Raw genomic sequence first — 19,890 nt, forward strand, 5'->3', positions numbered from 1 at the left:
AACCAAACTGACATCTGAATACAGAAGAGCTTTATAAAATAATTACTACCTTTTCGGACATACCAAATTTAAATATTAAGTAATGGATCGAAAATGCCCCGTACTGTACTTTTCAGTCTCATAGCCAAGTGAATATACTCGAAAACATACCCTACATTCGAGTTAGAGCAGCTGGGGTGAATATTCGAGCGTCGGCATTCATTCGATACCTGAAACTATCACGAGCTGGTTGCCTGAACGCGACGAGTTCCCTCAGTGCTAAATTAAATAACTTTTTTAGACTTCTGCCGGTGTAGTTGACCCATTCATCCATCCGCCATGGTGTACCAAGTAAAAGACAAGGTGAGTCACCATCCGAGCCGGATCTTGTGAAATTTCTACTCTGATTAGGCATCTGCCCCCACGAATCACCCCCGACCTGAACCTTGTAACGACGCGTGACTTTGTGGCTTGTGGCCCCTTGTATATTTTCAATTAATTATTTCGCAATTTAGGGCAGTGAAATAGTGGCATTGGCATCTGAATTCCAATTTCCCACTCGATGTGCTACATTTTTTGCCATACGCTCACATACGAGCAGAACTCACGTTCACGTAGAAATAGAAAGAAGCGAGAATGCCGAAACAAGTCGAGAAAGTGGAGAACATAGGGGGCAGTAGAGAGGAAGTGGTGGCTGTGGTGGCGGAGACGGAGGCGAAGAGCTGTATGATATCATTCCAATACATTCCGACCAAGTCCGTCTCAGTAGATTCAAATTTTGAGTATTCCCAACATAACAAGTTGTAGAAGCCACTAACTAATCTTCTCCAGAACCACAAAGTATGAGTATATAATGTATATACATATGAATAGTTCATATCGCTGTGGGTTTGTATCAGGGTCTGGCGTGAGTTAGCAATTTATTATCGCGGTTCGTGGTCGAGGCAGGGTTTGTTGGTTAGGAATACGAAAAGTTGCCCGCCATGTGAAAAGCGTTTAAATATTAGGAGGGGCAAGGGTGGTTGGAACCGGTCAGTCATTGGGAAACTTTTATTAAAATCAGATATTACGTCAGGGTAAATATTCTTAAGTAGACGCTAAAAAAATGCTGATTTTCTTGCATACATATAAATACATACATACATACATGTATGTTTAACGGAAATATTTCCCTCTTGTGGGGAGCTTCAAGTGGTCTAATTTTATACAGGAGGACGCATAAAAATATGAGCATAAAACAAAATTTTATGATAAATCAATTTCACCCCTGAATCACTCAGGAATCGAATGCCATTCATTCATTACTCACTATTATTTATTAAGGAGAGTGATCTAAGTCGCAGCTTAGTCAAAATATTTGTGGGTTTCTTGGTTCGGGAATTATTTATGCAAATTCAATGAAACCGGTTACTCATTCCACTGGACATCGGCAATTCCATTCGAGCCACTCCACTGCCAGCTCTACGATTGCCATCGGTGGCAATTAATTAAGGGTCGCCGGTAAACGTGACAGGGGCGGGGCCAGGACTGACTAGCAGGACACCTTTTGGGCGGGGCGTTGCTCCTCATACACTAATTTAAGTTGGAATCGCTCAGCCAAGGCTCAAGTTCACAACTTGTCCAAGAGTCGATTGTGGAGTCTGATTACAGCTAGCAACTTTTTTACGACTGACAACTTTGTGGCTGAAACAAGCCGCCTTATCACTCACATGCTAGTGATAATGAAAAAACACATCTATATACTATCCCCCTTGGATCGATTCGATGTTTGATAACCCCAAATCGTGCTTGCAAATGGGGTTCATCCACTGGAGGGTTCTGACTTCGAATTAGCCCATAGGAAAAATCAATAGCTCACTATACTAATGTTCTAACGTTTCCCTTTCCTTTACAGGCTGATCTCGACTCCCAGCTGAGCAAGGCCGGCAGCAAACTGGTGGTGCTGGACTTCTTTGCCACCTGGTGTGGACCCTGCAAGATGATCTCCCCCAAGCTGGGTGAGCTGGCCACGCAGTACGCCGACAACGTTGTTGTCATCAAGGTTCTTAACAGCTGACTTTTTGCTTGATAAATGGTATACTAATAGCCTATATTTTGCAACAGGTCGATGTGGACGAGTGCGAGGAAATCGCCATGGAATACAACGTCTCCAGCATGCCCACCTTCGTGTTCATCAAGAACGGCACCAAGGTTGAGGAGTTCGCCGGCGCCAATGCCACGCGTGTGGAGGATGTCATCAAGGCCAACATCTAAGCCTGATCTATCCACCGATACGAGTTCTCTTTATACCATTTAATTAATTATTCCATAAGTGCAGGGTTTGCTCTTTCCAAAAAATCTGTTACTCGAAGCTGCAGTGCAGCTTGCGAAGTAGCGGAAGGCAGTTGCTATGGATAAGTTTGCAACAAACGTGAGAAAATAAGTGGCTTTTAACAATAAATATTTGCTTAATTAACAAACACTCGAAAAAACACACAAATTGAGATTGTTCATTTTTGTATTGGAACCTTTAATAAACGCAAATGTAAGCAGTTGTCCAAGAGTAAACTCTAAAATAAATGTAAAACACAAGTTTCGTTTGTAATACACTCTAATTTTAATCTAATATTTTCAAGAGAAATGGCTGGTCGGTGGGACTAAGGAAGAGTTAACGAAGTTGCGAAATGGAAGCCAAGTCAAATATTTGTTAAGTCTGACGGCTATAATCAGGCTGACAAAGCCCGTTATAGCCGAGTAATAATGATTAAAATCGGCCATCTGGCGATTAGATTAGATATGGTGTGAACGTGCCTGCCACATGACTAAAAAATTGATTCCAAGTGAAAGTTTCAGATTCCAGAAAAAAGGGAGTCCTCACCTCTTAGTATGAGGTTTTAACTATTTCGCGATTTTGTTAATACCCGGTACTCGTAGAGTACAAGGGTATATTGTATTCGTCTGAATTTATGTAACAGGGAGAAGGAATCTCAGACTCCATAAAGTATATATATTCTTGAACGCGTGGATCTCAGAGACAGATATAGTTATAAGATTTTGAAGTTTCAATTCCAAACTATTCCACCGCCTAGTTTATAACTACAAGAGGAGACATTTAAAAAACAAGTTTATAGGAGTTATAGATTCTCCATTCTGCTTCCCTACTGAATTTGATTTTTTGATCGAAAAAGGGCAGCTCTGCATTAAAGAAGTCTCCGATTAGCACCTGTAGCTTGGGTTGCAGAGGTTTGGCCTGGATACGTTCTTGCAGCTCGGCGGCGAGCCGGGTGTCAATTTCGCAGGCAGGACCTTTTGTCTTCTCCAACTGTGAGTCAGGAGCCAATTTCCAGCCACCACTTCAGTAGACCTTGTGGTAAAAGTCAAAATAATTAGACAAATATTGTAGAAGGAGCACGATTTCAGAAAAACTATCTTGTTTGTACTCCCTGTCATTTTAAATGGCGAGTAGCGGGAATATTTAAAAATTTAAATATTCAATTTTAAAAAACGTGTGTTCACACTTTTCTGGAAAAAAAATGTTATCGATATTTTGGCTCAAGGTGGTTCGGCAAAGGAGCACGCTTTATGGAACCGTGCCAGCCAGGCTTCACTGGAGAGTTTTGCAACACCAAGCAACAGTTCTGTTTTGCGGAGTTCAATCCCTGCCAGGATTAATAAATAAACAACTTTTTAAAATCAAACGAATATATTATATTTCCTTATTATTCCTTAATCCATAATTAAATTATAGCTCATAACTATATTATCATTAAATTATAAACGAAACTTAAAATTCTTTGGAGAAAGAATTACGGCACTTCGGATAATGACTCATTATATTAATATTTACATTTTCTTTCTCCTTCAATCCTTGCCAATCAGACCTTATTTTCGCATAATTAGCATTGCATGTAAATAGTACCCCATTTTCACCTGTGCACCCCTTTTGGTGACTCCCAGTGGATGTCCTTCCCACGAAGGGGCACAGACTACATGGGAATGTTTTCGCAACTGTTAAACACGATGCAACATGCTCATCATATAGCTTTGATGTTTTCAATTTTAAAAAACAGTATGGGCATTGCCGCCTCTCGCATTGGAAAACTCTTGGAGCCCTCCCGTCCAGCCTCTCACCTTCCCTAATGACATAGACTTTCTTTATTTCAGACACTCTGGTCTTCCTTACTTTCGCTGGGGGAGGTCCTGCTGATGGTGGTTGTGGTGGTGATTGAAGTGCTATTGGTGGTTGTGGTGGAAGTGGAGCAGCTAAAGCTGGTGGTGCAGCGCATGCCTGTGATGCTGCTTCAAAAGGAGCAGGTGAAATAAAATATACGGGTCCCTAAAATATATACATGTATAATAACAATATAAAAATAATCATTTTGTATAATATAATATTATTAATACTTACATAAAAATGAAAGTTCATTTTACCCAAAAGATACGCACGATATGCGTGTTAATGATGCGCAAGAAAAGAATTGACATTTACGAATGAACAAGCTTTGGTGTAAACTAGAGGTGGGCATGGGCTCGTGTTTTCGTCGTGGCACGCGTGCGCACGCGTGTTCGTGTTGAAAATTAAAATTTAACACGCGTGCGTGCGTTTTCTTGCCGACCTTCCAAAACACGAAGCATTAATAATTTTGTATTTTCTAGAAATTTCGAGAAAACAAAAAAACTTTTGCAACGTAATTCGCAAAATTTTTGGCCGTGCGTGCTAAAAGAACTTCGCAGTCGTGTCGTGTTGGGCCGTGTCGAAAAATTCAGCCCATGCCCACCTCTAATGTAAACATTCATTGAGAAGTAAAGATTTTTGGAGCCCACGAAATACCCTTTAAAATATATATTTCACAAATATATTTGTATATATTTGGATACAATTTTAGGATTATTACTTAGGAATATATATTTATTATATAGGAAAAAGTGAAGTAATTTCTATATAATAATAAATTTATTTTTTTAATAAATTGTTAAAAATATTCCTAACTTAATTATAATTATATAATTATTTTATTTTATATGTACACATTTATTTATATAAACTTGCTGGGTACAATTTTTTACGATGCATTAATATGATTACAAATTCGGGCATACCCAGGAAAATTATTTCTGGGAAATTTGGAAATATAAATTTTTTATACAATCATTAAAAAATCAAGTTTGTGAAGAAGAAAGAAGTGAAGATCTTAAAAAAGCTAGTGAGGAAAAAGACGAACTTAATAAAAAACTACTTAGTTGTTTGGAAAATATAAATAAAAACAAGAATTCCTTGATGGAAAAAGAAAATGAGATCCAGGAAAACAAAGAGGAGATTAAAAGAAAAGCAGATCTACTGAATAAAAGAGATGCAGAAATTCAGAAGAAGACTGAACAGGCAAAGAGCAAGGACTCCCAAAATAAGGATCTAACCAGTCAAATAAATGTTTTATCTCAGAACTTAACTAAAAAAATTGAAAAACTTAAAAAGTGTGTTGACCCAAATCCTTGCAACAACGTCAGCAAGGACACATACAAAATAAGGCTTCCAGGAGTGAGTGCGTTTGAGGCTCCTTGCCATGGAACTGGATTGATGGTAATTCAGAGGCGGATGGACGGCAGCGTGAAATTCAATCGCAATTGGGCTGAATACAGAGATGGATTTGGAAATTTGACAGGAGAGTTCTTCTTAGGCCTGGAGAAGTTGCACCTCATCACTCAGTCGAGACAGCACGAACTGCTCATCCGTCTTGGAAAAGTGGACGGGTCCACTGCTTTCGCAAAGTATGATAATTTCAGGGTTGGTAGTGAAAAGGATTCCTATCTATTGCAATCGGTTGGAAACCCCACTGGAGGGGCAGGCGACTCCCTCACACAACATGTGAATATGAAATTTTCAACATGGGATAGTGATAATGACCACTACTCGGATAATTGCGCTGAAATGTATAGTGGTGGCTGGTGGTTTGATGCATGTGCAAAGAGGTATAGCGAAAATGTATAAAAATGTAAATGTATAAATATAATATAAATGACATTCTACATTGTTAATTTACAGTTCCCTAAACGGATGGTTCCACAAATATGGCAATAAGACGAATGAAGAAAAATCTGGAATAATTTTGGGCAGTTGGCAAGACTGGAAGTGGAATGTTTCTCTTACATTTGTTGAAATGATGATAAGACCCAAACACTGAAAAAATTATAAAATCCACTCCAGAATATTATACTCCAGGATTAAATGGAGCACATATCGCACCAACACGCAAGCCAATCGGGCAAATCTGGATTATTTTTCATTAACAATTTAGAATTTATGGAATATTTTCAGAATAGAAAAAGGCAAATTTGTTACCTTGAACTGGCCTTGGTCTTAAGCCAAGAACATAAAAAGGCTAATTTTCTTCTTAACGTTGTTTTGTCCAAGTTGGCATTTAAATGGCTGCTGATTGTCAATAAACACAATATACATATATTTTTTTGCTTTTTCAATGCCAAATTACAGAACCTTTCCGTCAGAACCTTTTATGGGCCAACAATTTCATAAATTGTGTTTGTTGGGACTGCTCTTTTGTTCCTGTTTTTAACCTGGTTATTGTTTTTTTCTTTAAAGAATTCTTAGAACAGAATAGAAGCATAGAATATGTATCTTTTTCTTATCGAACATGTTAACTATTAGACTAAAATAAAATCAATATTCTATACTCTAATGTCATTGCGTGTATAATGCGATGGTAAAACTGAAATAAAACCTTGTTTGACTTTACCCCCATTTGTTTAATTATAAAATACGAGTTAAAGGGCTCTGCTTACTAATGAGAAATGTGAAAAGAAACTCAGCCGTGCCATGATCAGGCTGACTCGCTGGCTGGTTCTGGTTCGTCCTGTAGGGCGAATTCCTTTCAATTAGAATCAGTTGGAAGTGCCACAGGATGCTACAGAATACAATATTTTTTTAATATCTTACAAAAGTACAGCTATCATCCTAATTATACAGCTCCCCAAACGGAAGGTTCTACAAAGATGGAAAAAGGAGGGATAAGTTATACGGCATCTTGTGGGGCAGTTGGCACAATTACAAATATAATATTTTCCCCACATTTGTCGAAATGATGATAAGGACCAAACTCATTAAAGAACTTTTTGATTTTAGAGGCTCTTAAAGGCAAAACTTTTTGTAACCATTTAGGACATTTAAAACGTCATAAGCATCGGCCTCTCATCTGTTTATTTGTTAAAACAATTTGGTTTCCCACAACTACGAAACAATTTTGGATTTTTAATAAAATTTTGAGCAAATTTTTAATTAAAATTTTTAAACTAACCAAATTCCAAAACCTTCCAAATACGCATAACTTTAGAATCATTGAAGAATCACTTGGAAAGGTTTTTAATTAATCCACTTTCTTAAATGTCAATGGAGTAAATAAAAAGAGCTTTGGTGTTTATCCTTACAATTAAAGTATTGCTAACTGTGTGAATCGCCTGTTGAGAGGTTACTTCCATATATATATATTCTATATATTATGCTTTCCATATTAAATAATTGAAGATCAATATATACAAAAAAACAAGAAAGGAAAGCTAACTTCGGGCGGAGCCGAAGTTGATATACCCTTGCAGTTCAGTCGCAGTCCGCTAGGTGGCGCCACGCATATTATATTATTAGATATATAGAAGATCGTATATAGTCGGCCGATCCTTATAAAATTTGGAAAATCAGATTATTTTGTCCAAAATAGAATCTGTACCAAGTCCCATCTTTCTAACTTAAAAAACACCAAAGTTATGCCAATTCCGATCGTTGTATGACAGCTATAGGATATAGTCGGCCGATCCTTATGAAATTAAACCTAACTTAAAAAACACCAAAGTTATGGCATTTCCGATCAATCAGTTATATGGCAGCTATAGGATATAGTCGACCGATCCCGGCCGTTCCGACTTATATACTGCCTGCAAAGGAAAGAAGGGTGTGTGCAAAGTTTCAACTCGATAGCTTTAAAACTGAGAGACTAGTTTGCGTAGAAACGGACAGAAGGACATGCTCATATCGACTCAGGAGGTGATCCTGATCAAGAATATATATACTTTATAGGGTCGGAGATGTCTCCTTCACTGCGTTGCACACTTTTGACCAAAATTATAACACCCTCTGCAAGGGTATAACAACTGATATCAAATAAAAAAACCTTTTAGTTCGGCACGTGATTGATTTTTTTTTTGTTTTTCTTGCACGTGCCGAAGAAGAATATTTTTTATATGCAATTTTGTACACCTATATAGCATAATTTCGTCACTAAAATTGATATCAGATATTTTGGGTTTCGCATGCAGGTTCGTCACCGGTACTTTACCTCGTCAAGAGGTTTTTTATATGATATCAGTTGTTTTTGTTGTATATATTGATCTTTAATTATTTAAAACAGAACGCATAATATATAGAATATATATATATGGAAGTAACCTCTGGACTGGCGATTGTAAGGATAAACATCAAAACTCTTTTTTTTTAACTCTATAGATTTTGACATTCAAGAAGGTGGAATAATTAAAAACCTTTCCAAAGACGTAAAGAATTTTTCGATAGCTTCAGTGGCTCTGAAGTTATACGTATTTTTAATTTACAAAGGTTTAGGAATTTGGTTAGTTTAAAAATTTTAATTAAAACTTTGCTCAAAAATGTATTTAAAATCCAAAATTGTTTCGTAGTTGTGGGAAACCAAATTGTTTTAACAAATTAACAGATGAGAGGCCTATCCTTATGAGAGTTCCACTATATAATAAATTATAAAAAAAAACAAGAAAGGAAAGCTAACTTCAAGCGGAGCCGAAGTTGATATACCCTTGCAGTTAAGCAGAAGCTTATATTATTATACCCTTGCAGAGGGTATTATAATTTTGGTCAAAAGTGTGCAACGCAGTGAAGGAGACATCTCCGACCCTATAAAGTATATATATTCTTGATCAGGATCACCTTCTGAGTCGATATGAACATGTCCGTCTGTCCTTCTGACCGTCTGTCTGTTTGAGCTATCGAGGTGAAACTTTGCACTTATCCTTCTTTCCTTTGCAGGCAGTATATAAGTCGGAACGGCCGGGATCGGTCGACTATATCCTATAGCTACCATATAACTGATAGATCGGAAATGCCATAACTTGGTTGTTTTTCAAGTTAGAAGCATGGGAGTTTCAATAGATTCCTCTTTGGGCAATATAATTCAATATGCCAAATTTCATAAGGATCTGCCGACTATATACGATCTGCTATATATCTAATAATATAAGATGCGTGGCGCCATCTAGCGGACTGTGACTCAACTGCAAGGGTATATAAACTTCGGCTCCGCCCGAAGTTAGCTTTCCTTTCTTGTTTTCCTCTGGACTGGCGCTCTGTTCGCGAGAGCAAACAAAAAAAAAAGCATGCTCTTGTTTCGTTTTGTTTCAGTTTTCTGTTAAACGAACTGTTCTGTTGTACCGAACATGACTCAATGAGAGATTCGAGTGACGCTCGCGCAGAGAGACTTAGTAAATGACCGATTGACTGAAAAAGTCAGCGCAAAAACTATTTTCAATAATTTGTTTTCGTTTCGATGCACAGTGGTAGATGGTTCTTGCAATTGTCACGAAAAAACTTCTTAAAATTTTAAACGTGAATTTTTACAATTTCAAACTAATATATTGATTATTTTAATTAAAAAATGAATAGTTTTTTTTTAATTCATTTATTTTGAGTTAAGCTGAACATCTAATATAAAAAATATGAATTAATATATATAATTAAATATAAAAAATTATGCACTTCTTTATTAATTTCTCGTCCCATTTTCAATATATATGATGAATCACTGTTTACACGAGAGATTTACAAAGCAAATTGACAGGTTGAGCCCACGAAACTTCACATACACACATACATGCACAAAAGACTTTTTGAATTGTCGAACGCAAGCAAACGGTCCCACAATGAGCAGACCAAACGAAAACAGAAAAAAGTGTTCTTCGACTGAGAGTGAGCAAAATTTGTATACGAGCAACTCAATCGGTTGCTCTCAGACTTTTTGCTCAAAGTCTCAGTGACAAACACCTATTTTGAGACCGCACGAATCAACAGCGGGGTCGGCAAAGTCATGTCCGCCTGTCTTTATGAACGCGTGGATCTGAGACTATAAGAGTACTATAAGACTATATACATAGCTATAAGATTTACCCAATTCCCTTCCAACGAATATTCAGTCAGGAGCATAGCTTGCAAATAATTGTTAACCGATTCGTTCTTTCTCAAAATAAGTGTTCGTCACTGAGACTTTGAGCAAAAAGTCTGAGAGCAACCGATTAAGTTGCTCGTATACAAATTTTGCTCGCGCTCAGTCGAAGAACTTTTTTCAGTTTTCGTTTGGTCTGCTCATTGTAGGACCATTTGCTCGCAACGACGATTCAAAAAGTCTTTTGTGCATGTACATATGTGCGTATGTGAAGTTTCGTGGGCTCAACGCGTCAATTGGCCTTGTGAATCTCGCGTGTAAACATTGATTTATCAAATTTATTGAAAATGGGACGAGAAATTAATAAAAAAGTGCATCAATTTTTTATATTTAACTCAAAGAACAAAAAATCGGTGTGCAAAGTGTGCGGAGTTAAATTAGCAGGTTTACACTGTACAAATTTAAAACGCCATTTGACATCGAAGCATGGTGAAATATTTAAAGACTGCGACAGCGAAGAAGTCACCGAAACTCAAGTTGTGAAGAAAAGAAAAATTTCATTTGAAACTAGTGAAGACACAATTATAAATTCACTGGTGAAAATTGTCACAACTGATGGAAAGGCATTTATGTTGTTGGACAGCGAGGGATTTAAAGAAATTGTTGACCCAATTTATAATGCCCTTGGTATGGACGGAATTACATCAAGGAACATTATGAGTTTCGTTTCCGTAAAAGAACAGGCCATCAAAGACGGCATAAGGGCTTTAGTTAAAGGAAAGTTGTTATCGTTAAAAATCGATGTGGCGACTAGAATGGAAACAACAGTTCTAGGTGTGAATCTGCAAATGATTCACACAGATATTAATAAAATGGAGATTGTTGTAAAGACATTGGGTATGATCCAACTCACCCATGCACACACTGGGGTCTACATAAAAGAACAAATTTTGGAAATTCTTGACGAATATGGAATTAATCTTAATCAAATCTTCAGGTAAAATGTGTTTTTAGTTAGTTTTTAATATTTTTGTTATTGAAGAAAAAAATGTATACACACAGTGTTACTTCTGATAATGGGAGAAACATGGTCAAAGACGTAGAAATTCTTAATGACGAAACGGAGCAATCCCTTTTTGAAGATGACACAAAAGAGGAAAATTTGATGGGTAAGCTAGATGATCTGGATTTGGCGAATATTCATCTCGTACGATGTGTTGCGCACACTCTGCAGCTGTGTGTCTATGATTTGAATAAGCTGAGCGAGATTAGCGAAAACATTAGTATCTGCCGCAAATTATGCAAAAAATTGCGCACTGAAACTTATAGGTAAGTAAAGTTTTAATAGAAATCTATTTTTTATATACATGTATAAAATAAAAATATAACCTGCGCAGACGCGTCTTAATCGAGCACAACAAAACTATACCCTCGCTCGACGTTGTCACTAGGTGGAATTCAACGTACCTAATGGTAAAAAAACTACTTGTCCTAAAAGAGTTTCTGGGCGTTCAGTGTATCATTAATACCGCCGTAGAATGGGACTGGATGGAGACGTATGTCGACGCTCTCAAAGACGCATATGATGCGACCATAAAGCTGCAAAATACAAATTTAGTTTATAGTGAATTTTTCATTATTTGGATGGAACTTAAACTGAAGTGCGATAACAGCCAAAATATTATAAAAAAACAATTATTGGCACAAATCAAACTGCAAGAGTGTAAGTTGTTAGAGAACGAAGCTTTATTATCTGCAATTTATATGGATCCACGAGTGAATTGTATTTTAACAGAACACCAGAAATGGTTGGCTAAACAGAATTTAAAAAAAATTGCTTTGCGACTGTTTGAGCTGAAACATGGAAGACGAAGTATGATTGAAGTTTCGCTTTTATCAGCATTTTTGGATGTCGTGCAGACTGTTCCAGAAGTAAAGGATGAGCCTGTTTCGGACCAACTTGACAATATATATTTTGAGGTGGAGAACTTCGACAAAATGTACTGTCGCTTACCTTTAAATGACGATGTATTAAATTTTTTTAGAAATGTCAAGCTGAAATCGCCACATTTGAGTGCGCTGGCACAAGTAGTACTAGCCACACCGGCTACTCAAGTGTCGGTGGAAAGAGCATTTTCAGCTTTAAATTTTATTTTAAGCGAACGGCGTAGTTCACTAGGTTCCAAAAACTTGAATTCTTTATTAGTTGTTAAGCTTAACTCAAAATAAATTTATTTAAAAGAAAACTATTCATTTTTTTTATTAAAATAATCAATATATTAGTTTGAAATTGGAAAAATTCACGTTTAAAATTTTAAGAAGTTTTATCGTGAAAATTGCAAGAACCATCTACCACTGTGCATCGAAACGAAAACAAATTATTGAAAATAGTTTTTGCGCTGACTTTTTCAGTCAATCGGTCTTTTACTGAGTCTCCCTGCGCGAGCGTCACTCGAATCTCTCATTGAGCCATGTTCGGTACAACAGAAAAGTTCGTTTAACAGAAAACTGAAACAAAACGAAACAAGAGCATGCTTTTTTTTTTGTTTGCTCTCGCGAACAGAGCGTAAAGAAAACAAGAAAGGAAAGCTAACTTCGGGCGGAACCGAAGTTTATATACCCTTGCAGTTGAGTCGCAGTCCGCTAGGTGGCGCCTCGCATCTTATATTATTAGATATATAGCAGATCGTATATAGTCGGCCGATCCTTATGAAATACGCTTCTAACTAGAAAAACAATCAAGTTATGGCATTTCCGATCTATCAGTTATATGGTAGCTATAGGATATAGTCGACCGATCCCGGCCGTTCCGACTTATATACTGCCTGCAAAGGAAAGAAGGATAAGTGCAAAGTTTCAACTCGATAGCTGAAACAGACATGCTTATATCGACTCAAGAATATATATACTTTATAGGGTCGGAGATGTCTCCTTCACTGCGTTGCACATTTTTGACCAAAATTATAATACCTTCTGCAAGGGTATTAAAACGGTTAACAGTTATTTTAAAGCTATGGTCAGGAGCCAATTTCCAGCCACCATTTCAGTAGGCCTTGTGGTAAAAAACAAAAAATTATAAATGAAAGAATTATTAGAAAAATCGAAAGAAAAATAGGTACATATCTTTCAGAAAAATCACCTTGCTTCTGCACGTCGGCATTTAAGCTGGCGGGTAGCGGGGAAAATATTTAAAAATTGAAATTTTCAAATAAAATAAAAGTGTGTGCACACTTTTCTGGACACTATTTATCGATTGTCACAGGGTAGTTCGTCGGAGTAGCTCGCTTCGTGGAACCGGATTCGTGAACCAGTGTTGCTCGTAACAAAATTTATTGTTCGCCGGAAACTATAGAACAAAATAAGATTTAAAAAGATGCAGATTAGTACAATAAAACATTTAATTTTGATGCAATTTATTTTATATTGAACTAAGCGATAATAAAAATATACTAGATTTTAGGCTAAAATTGCCAAAATTCTTGAAAAGGGCTAAAACTAGCCTGAAATGTGCTAGACTGGCAGCACTGACGGGAACACAACAACAAAAACGAAAACAACAAGCCCCAAACGCAAGCCTCAGTGAGAGATATTTTATTTATGATTATTTGGCTTTGTGAGTGCGCTGGGCGTTCGCGTGTTTTGTGCTCCCTTCTCGAAAGGTGCCTTCGCATTCTGGTGGCTCTTGTTTTATTTTTTTATAGAAACCCGAAACGGCAATAAAGCAGAGCACCCGATTGCAGAAATGTCGGGGGAATTTGCATAATTTTCGTGTCGGCCGAACCAGAAATTGTATAATAAAAGAAACTAGTTTGCGAGCAGAAAAGGCGCTGACGAGGAGAAGGTGCCGGAGACGGGCTGCCGTAAGACCACAGGAGAGAGAAAAGACGGAAGACAGGGAGCTGGCCTTGGGCCAGGCCCTCCACAAATGGCCATTCGACCAGGCCGAGGATGCCCCCGCAGCACCAGCATCACAGCGACAATCCAGCCTGAAGCCCGCCACAGCATCCGGATACCAATTCGAGCCGCATAATGTCCAGTGCCCAATATAAGGCACTCGAGCCGCAGACTTCCGACGAGGACCGAGAGGACATCGAGCGGCAGCGCCATCGCAGTGTTCCGTACACCATGGGTCGGAAAGGAAGCGTTTCAGCGGGCCGGCGTCGCTGCCTGTTCCTAGCGGGAGCGGTGCTCTTCATCGTGGCGTTCTGTTACCTCACCTTCAGCATGGACACACGCCTCGCCCTGGGACTAGGCGGCGGCTCTGACGACTCGGAGGAGCACCACGGGCTGGGTAAGAAGCGGTTCACTGGGGGTCGGCCTGGGAGATCGCAAGTGCCAAAGTTGAAAACAACCAAGTCCAGTTGGTTCGAAAACGACTGGGAGGAGGAGGAGGCAGTCGAGGAAGGGACAACCACAGAAGTTAGAAAAAAAGCCAAAATCGAGGCAACTCAAGTGTTCGTGTCGGAGAATCCAGAAGAAGAATTTATATTTTCAAGAACAGAGGCGTCAGTTAAGCAAGAAAACAATTTATTAATTACGGAATCCAAAGACAAAAGAACTCAAAATCTCGGTGCGACAGAACAGAATTTCATGAACGACTACCCGGCTGAGGAAGAGGAGTCCGATGATGACAGCCCAGAGCCCTCTGTAGACCCCGACAGGCTTGTGTACAAATTTATTCCCACGTCCTACGACGAAGAAAAGCTCCGAAGCATAGAGTGGATGCCCAGTTTCGAAATTCAAGAGCACAAGGTGCATCGCTCCCAGGAGCAACTCCGTGAGTGACTCATCCAATTCCGGGGGCCATTTCCATGAGGAAGTGTTGGTGCTGCAAAGTGCATTCTCACGACTGCTGGTCGAAAGTGAGTACGCCGCTCTGCGACCACTTTCACTTTTCATTTGGCGCGCGGCCAGAAAGAGCAGTACCCTGTACTCTGAGGGGTATTTTGGGCCGTTTCCCATCGGCCCACCCACAAAAATTGCGCAAATACTGTGCCAGATTTTTATTTTTACTCATAACTCATAACATATTCGCGTAGATACGGTTAGTTCCCATTAACAACCTCACTGGAACCATATCGCTGGTCGCCCCAGCCCCTTGGCCCCTTGGCAATTTTCTGCGATAATTATCGCATGTAACTGTTCGATTGTACGGTCAGTGGATTGCCTTTTTATTATTTAACCGTAATTGGATCTATTTGGTAACCATTGTCTTCCTCAAAACGCGATATGTCGATAGCCACCACCCACCTCAGCCTTAGCCATAGCCATAGCCAGTCATCGGTAATTACGGCGCTCCGGTTGCCGGTCGTTTTTTATTGTCATTAGCGAAAGCCGGAACAAGGTCACATTTTCCAGTTTACTTGGCGATTCACCCGACTCGCCACCCCTCTGGGGCGGAATTTTCTATTTCGGCCGTAAACTAAACTAGAGCACTGGCAGTTAGCTGTGGCGATTTTTTAATAGGCACGAACAGAGGTGGGGGATGTCAAGATAAGTCTTCAAACATCAAAGGTGGACACGGGAATAAATACACCTTGATCTTGTTTAATGTTTAGTGCCCCAGTATCATGTGATTTAAAGTCAAACTAGCAGGTCTAGACGAAATGCTTTAATCAGTTTTGAGTGGCAGCAATTGTATAATTGCACTTTTCCTCCGGACCTGTGGGATCTGGGGCTGAGACTTCTCAAATCTCCGAGATAATTAGCCATAAGCGATATGTATAGGTTCGAGTATATATAGACCAGTTGCATAAGTATGATTTACACATCACAAAAATGCTTTCGAGGGGCTGTGCGGCTGTGGAATGTGCTTTGTTGGCTCAAGTGCCAGACCTGCTTATTAATAGACATCATTCGTCCGGCGCTCATGCACTTTTATTCCGCTCAGCTGTTTCGAGCCTATTTCGAAATCATCGCAACTGCGAGTGTCAAGTGTTCGTGGCTGGTGCGTTCCTCTGTCAGCCTTTGTTTGAAATCTAAATGTGCCTGTGCCGGTTCCTCTGCCGGTGCCGGTGCCGGTGCCCCTTAGGAACCTCTCATTTCAATATGCAGTTTGGAATCGCTGCCGTAAAACCAAATTGCCATCAAATTGTATACACAAATATTTACAATAACAAAATTCTATAGAAGATTAGCCTCAATGGAGAAACAGAGGAGATTTATTTCATTCACTGAGAATCTCAATTTTATCGCTATTAAAAAGCAATTACTGACTCAGCGCCAAAAAGTCACTGACTAAAAACAGCAAGAAGCTATATTATTTCGCGATAAAAGAGCATGACAAATATTTTTCATTTTTGTGTCAAGCCTCTTGACAAATTATTATGATTTACAGAAGCGAATATAATCATTTTAATTATTCGCCACATATTTAATTCATTTCTCCCGCCAGTTTCGCTATCTGGAGTGTGAAGTCTGGACGTTAAGCAGAGTAATGTTTGACATTAGCCTAGTACTATCTATATCCCATTTATAAAATATGCTTTTTCGATAACATGGCCAGGCAATATAATGAATGAATCTGATAAGCGGAGTCGCTAACGTAGAGCTGACTAACACTGTGGGCCGTGGATCAGGTGCCTGGGGAATTCATACTTTTCTACAATCTGTTCCCGGCTGTACATCATCTAAAATGGTGGGCTATAATTACCTATCGTGAGCGTGCTATTGTTCCCAGATTGATGTCGTATCCTATCAATAATGGCGCGGTTTATCGCGGTTACCTTTAGTGGGCCAGAGTGGGAACGAGGGCCATGAGTGGCGTGGTGGCGGGAACTACAAGCATGTGAGAAGGGGAAACTCCCACCATTAATGTATGGTGCTCTTTGCACAATCAGACTTTCAGTTTTTTACTCATCGAACAGGTAGGAGGGAAGGTAAATATTCGTCATACCGAATGCTCCAATATATGCCCCCATATTTTCTTGATCGCCTTTGAGTCGAGGTATTTGCTTTTCGCTTTGACATTTTGGTTTCGCTTTGGGTCTGCTCTTCTGTTTGCTCGGTCAATATTTAATAACTTATTAGGGAATACTTTCAGTACCCCTTCCGAGCGCCAAATGGGAGTAGTTCTTTGCCCCTGGTGGGCTATCTGATATATTAATCGGAAAGGGTCTCTTCCTTTGTCCCAGTTGCGTGCCTTTCGACTCCCACCCGCTTTAATTCAAGGTGCTTTAATGGCGCCGACACACGCAGTCTGTCTACAAAGCCCCCCAACACTTTTTCCCGGAAGATTTCCATGTTAGATTGGCCCATTAGGTAATTAGCCGGAATGTGTTTGATTTGGCATTTGATCTCCAACATCCACGAATAAAAAATATCAACTACTAGGCCACAAGTGCTGTGCTCTCGTCAGATCGTGACGAGGCATTTTATCTTGCTTTTTGCACCTCAGCTTGAGTAAATTACTTCTAGAATAAGAATAAACAAACTCTATACTAGAGAGACACTGATTAGCACCTCTTGAGAAGCCGAGAGACACCGCTCACTTTGCTTATCTCAACTTTTTAGCGCTCAATAGACATTGAAACACAGCAGTATTTAAGGAAGGTCAACGGGTTCAGCGATAGACAATTGAAAATTTTGATTGGATAGCCAGATAAAGTGTACAATTTTAAAGGCATTTGACACTGTGCAACCTCCTCAATCAATCTTGCTTCTCCCATCCACAGACAGTACTAATTTCCGGCCGCTGAACGAGACACTGCACATTTGCAGCGAAAGCTACGAGGACCGGCGCCTCTTCATGCAGGACAAGCCTCGATCAGAGTACGAAAATCTGCCAGTGATATATTTTGTGACCCCGACGTATCCACGCCGGGAACAAATCCCAGAGTTGACGCGTCTGGCGCACACTCTGCTTCATGTTCCTCGACTGCACTGGCTGGTGGCCGATGACCAGGAGAATTGCAATAGCTATTTGGATACCTTGCTCAACCGATTCGGTATGTAAATATATACCCACTTTGGAGACACCTAGTTTAACTAACGTTTTCTTTGTTCTTCTAGGCATTCCCTTCACCCACATGGTCAGTCCCATGCCCAGCAAGTTTCGGAACGAGAAGCCAGCACCGCGGGGAGTGGCCAACCGAAGGGCCGCTTTGCAGTGGCTCAAGACCCACAACCTTTCCAACGGAGTTCTCTATTTCGGGGATGACGACAACACCTACGACCTGCGACTCTTCTCAGAAATACGGAAGACGCAAATAGTGTCCATGTTTCCGGTGGGCCTGATTGCCGATTATGGAATCAGTGGTCCCGTAGTAAGAAAGGTGAGTCGCAATTTTTTAAGTCTTTGCCTCCATAGACAGCGCTGTTCAACCATACTTATTAAATAACTCTTCCGATTCAGGGCAAAGTGGTAGCGTTCCTCGATTCCTGGATAGCTGGCAGACGCTGGCCCGTTGATATGGCCGGGTTCGCCGTAAACCTGGATTACATGGCAAAGTATCCGTACGTGAATATGCCGTACAAGCCCGGCTACGAAGAGGATCTCTTCCTGCGCAGCATCGGGCTACGCATGGATCAGATCGAGCCGCGAGGAAGCAACTGCACTGAGGTTCTAGTCTGGCATACGCAGACAAAGTCGAAAAAGATCGGCACTCTGCGCATGGAAGGTAGATACATGGACGACCGCTCCAATTTGGGAGCCCTTCTGCACAACCTAAAAACTATGGGAGTTGCTCTTATCTCAGAAGACGAAGGTTGGTTAAGAATAGCATATCTTTCAAGCACTACCAGATAAAATACTAACTTGTCTCTTATCGATTTTAGGTCGCAATGCACTGATTAGCAAGAATGGAAAGGAGAAACCACACTCCCTCATTCTCAGCTGAACATTTGGGTCCAAAATCCTTAGCAGGACCCAGATAATACTCATACCCACACCGGCAGGCTTAATTTACGTGTAAACAAAAACCAAAATCGAATCAACCGCCCCCTGAATCCTCTTGTAATGTCCTTTTTTTGGTAATCGTTTTCCTCATTTTTCATTTTGCACAACGCCGTAATATAACACATACGTTCTTCGGATTCTCTCTATGTAATATTGTTAATTAGTTGTAGATTAGTTCTCGTTCGTGATAACAGGATAGTAAACACAGGGAAGGACACAAAGATAGATTCAGGACTTGTCTAAGCATATTGTAATAATTATCATTAGGTTGTAAAGGTTCAATGCTTTGATTTTCTAATTTGCTAAGCAAACTTAAATATTTCAGACTTAAAAAAATAGAACCGCTTCATTAGTTCATTCATCCGATAAACATATCAAAAAGCATGAAATAAGTTATTTCACGATAGAATCCCAGGACATCAGACGCTTCAGTTAGGATCACTAGGACTACTAGCCACTTAATGTTAACGTATTAAGTTACCCTGTAATCAATAAGATCATGCGCCATGACGTGAAACAAATAAACGCTAGTTTTTTTAAAGCTTTCTTTAAAACAATCACCTAGTTTCACTGGAGGTGTGAGGTAAGTGTAATGTTTTGCATATGAATTGACAATGAACTACCCCCGGAAACCGCCACTGCCCTGCATAAACAATGTCAACACGGCGACACGAATGGAATGGCATGAAATAGCAAACAATACTTTTCAATTAACTTTGCGTCCCCATCTCGACGGCATCCGTCTCCTTATCCCTAAGCTCCAGCTCCTTCGCAGCCTCATCCCTGGGTCCATCTTTTACTTTGCCAGCAGTTTACTTTGAAAGCCCGAAAGCGTTTCGAGTTGGCTGC

At 39.6% G+C, this 19,890-nt stretch overlaps 3 protein-coding genes and 1 long non-coding RNA gene across 5 annotated transcripts; 3 read left to right on the plus strand and 1 right to left on the minus strand.

Moving 5' to 3' along the window:
- The first annotated feature begins 190 nt into the window (after window positions 1-190).
- Window positions 191-2,573, plus strand: LOC6505433 (thioredoxin-2). Its single transcript, XM_001964865.4, has 3 exons — window positions 191-342; window positions 1,874-2,020; window positions 2,083-2,573. Exons 1-3 carry the CDS (start codon window positions 319-321, stop codon window positions 2,230-2,232), a joined length of 321 nt encoding a protein of 106 aa, XP_001964901.1. The 5' UTR covers window positions 191-318; the 3' UTR covers window positions 2,233-2,573.
- Window positions 2,574-3,642: 1,069 nt separating this feature from the next.
- On the minus strand, window positions 3,643-4,495 carry LOC123257443. Its single transcript, XR_006507521.1, has 2 exons — window positions 4,367-4,495; window positions 3,643-4,294 (listed from the first exon to the last, which is right to left on the minus strand). It is a non-coding gene; the product is annotated as an uncharacterized LOC123257443 (long non-coding RNA).
- Window positions 4,496-5,004: 509 nt separating this feature from the next.
- LOC116656048 (fibrinogen-like protein 1) lies at window positions 5,005-6,706 on the plus strand. Its single transcript, XM_032455311.2, has 2 exons — window positions 5,005-5,925; window positions 5,999-6,706. Exons 1-2 carry the CDS (start codon window positions 5,237-5,239, stop codon window positions 6,135-6,137), a joined length of 828 nt encoding a protein of 275 aa, XP_032311202.2. The 5' UTR covers window positions 5,005-5,236; the 3' UTR covers window positions 6,138-6,706.
- Window positions 6,707-13,625: 6,919 nt separating this feature from the next.
- Window positions 13,626-19,598, plus strand: LOC6505435 (galactosylgalactosylxylosylprotein 3-beta-glucuronosyltransferase S). 2 transcript variants are annotated; one of them, XM_014905011.3, is made up of 5 exons: window positions 13,626-14,922; window positions 17,819-18,091; window positions 18,156-18,418; window positions 18,499-18,850; window positions 18,921-19,598. In XM_014905011.3, the coding sequence occupies exons 1-5, from the start codon at window positions 14,175-14,177 to the stop codon at window positions 18,980-18,982; spliced, it is 1,698 nt and encodes a 565-aa protein (XP_014760497.1). In that variant the 5' UTR covers window positions 13,626-14,174; the 3' UTR covers window positions 18,983-19,598. The 2 variants fall into 2 exon arrangements, with proteins under 2 accessions (XP_014760497.1, XP_001964903.2); XM_001964867.4 differs by having other exon boundaries at window positions 13,633-14,436.
- The last annotated feature ends 292 nt before the right edge of the window (window positions 19,599-19,890 follow it).

Source organism: Drosophila ananassae, chromosome 3R, assembly GCF_017639315.1.
Source record: "Drosophila ananassae strain 14024-0371.13 chromosome 3R, ASM1763931v2, whole genome shotgun sequence".
Taxonomy (NCBI): domain Eukaryota; kingdom Metazoa; phylum Arthropoda; class Insecta; order Diptera; family Drosophilidae; genus Drosophila; species Drosophila ananassae.

What these genes read in the sequence shown, in the direction of transcription:
- LOC6505435 (XM_014905011.3), top strand. Translation starts at nt 14,175, where the DNA reads ATGTCCAGTGCCCAATATAAGGCACTCGAGCCGCAGACTTCCGACGAG. An exon ending in TCGCTCCCAGGAGCAACTCC is followed by an intron (nt 14,923 to 17,818) that starts GTGAGTGACTCA and finishes TCCCATCCACAG; the next exon opens with ACAGTACTAATTTCCGGCCG. An exon ending in TACCTTGCTCAACCGATTCG is followed by an intron (nt 18,092 to 18,155) that starts GTATGTAAATAT and finishes TTGTTCTTCTAG; the next exon opens with GCATTCCCTTCACCCACATG.
- LOC6505433 (XM_001964865.4), top strand. Translation starts at nt 319, where the DNA reads ATGGTGTACCAAGTAAAAGACAAG. An exon ending in TGTACCAAGTAAAAGACAAG is followed by an intron (nt 343 to 1,873) that starts GTGAGTCACCAT and finishes TTTCCTTTACAG; the next exon opens with GCTGATCTCGACTCCCAGCT. An exon ending in ACAACGTTGTTGTCATCAAG is followed by an intron (nt 2,021 to 2,082) that starts GTTCTTAACAGC and finishes ATTTTGCAACAG; the next exon opens with GTCGATGTGGACGAGTGCGA.
- LOC116656048 (XM_032455311.2), top strand. Translation starts at nt 5,237, where the DNA reads ATGGAAAAAGAAAATGAGATCCAGGAAAACAAAGAGGAGATTAAAAGA. An exon ending in TTTGATGCATGTGCAAAGAG is followed by an intron (nt 5,926 to 5,998) that starts GTATAGCGAAAA and finishes GTTAATTTACAG; the next exon opens with TTCCCTAAACGGATGGTTCC.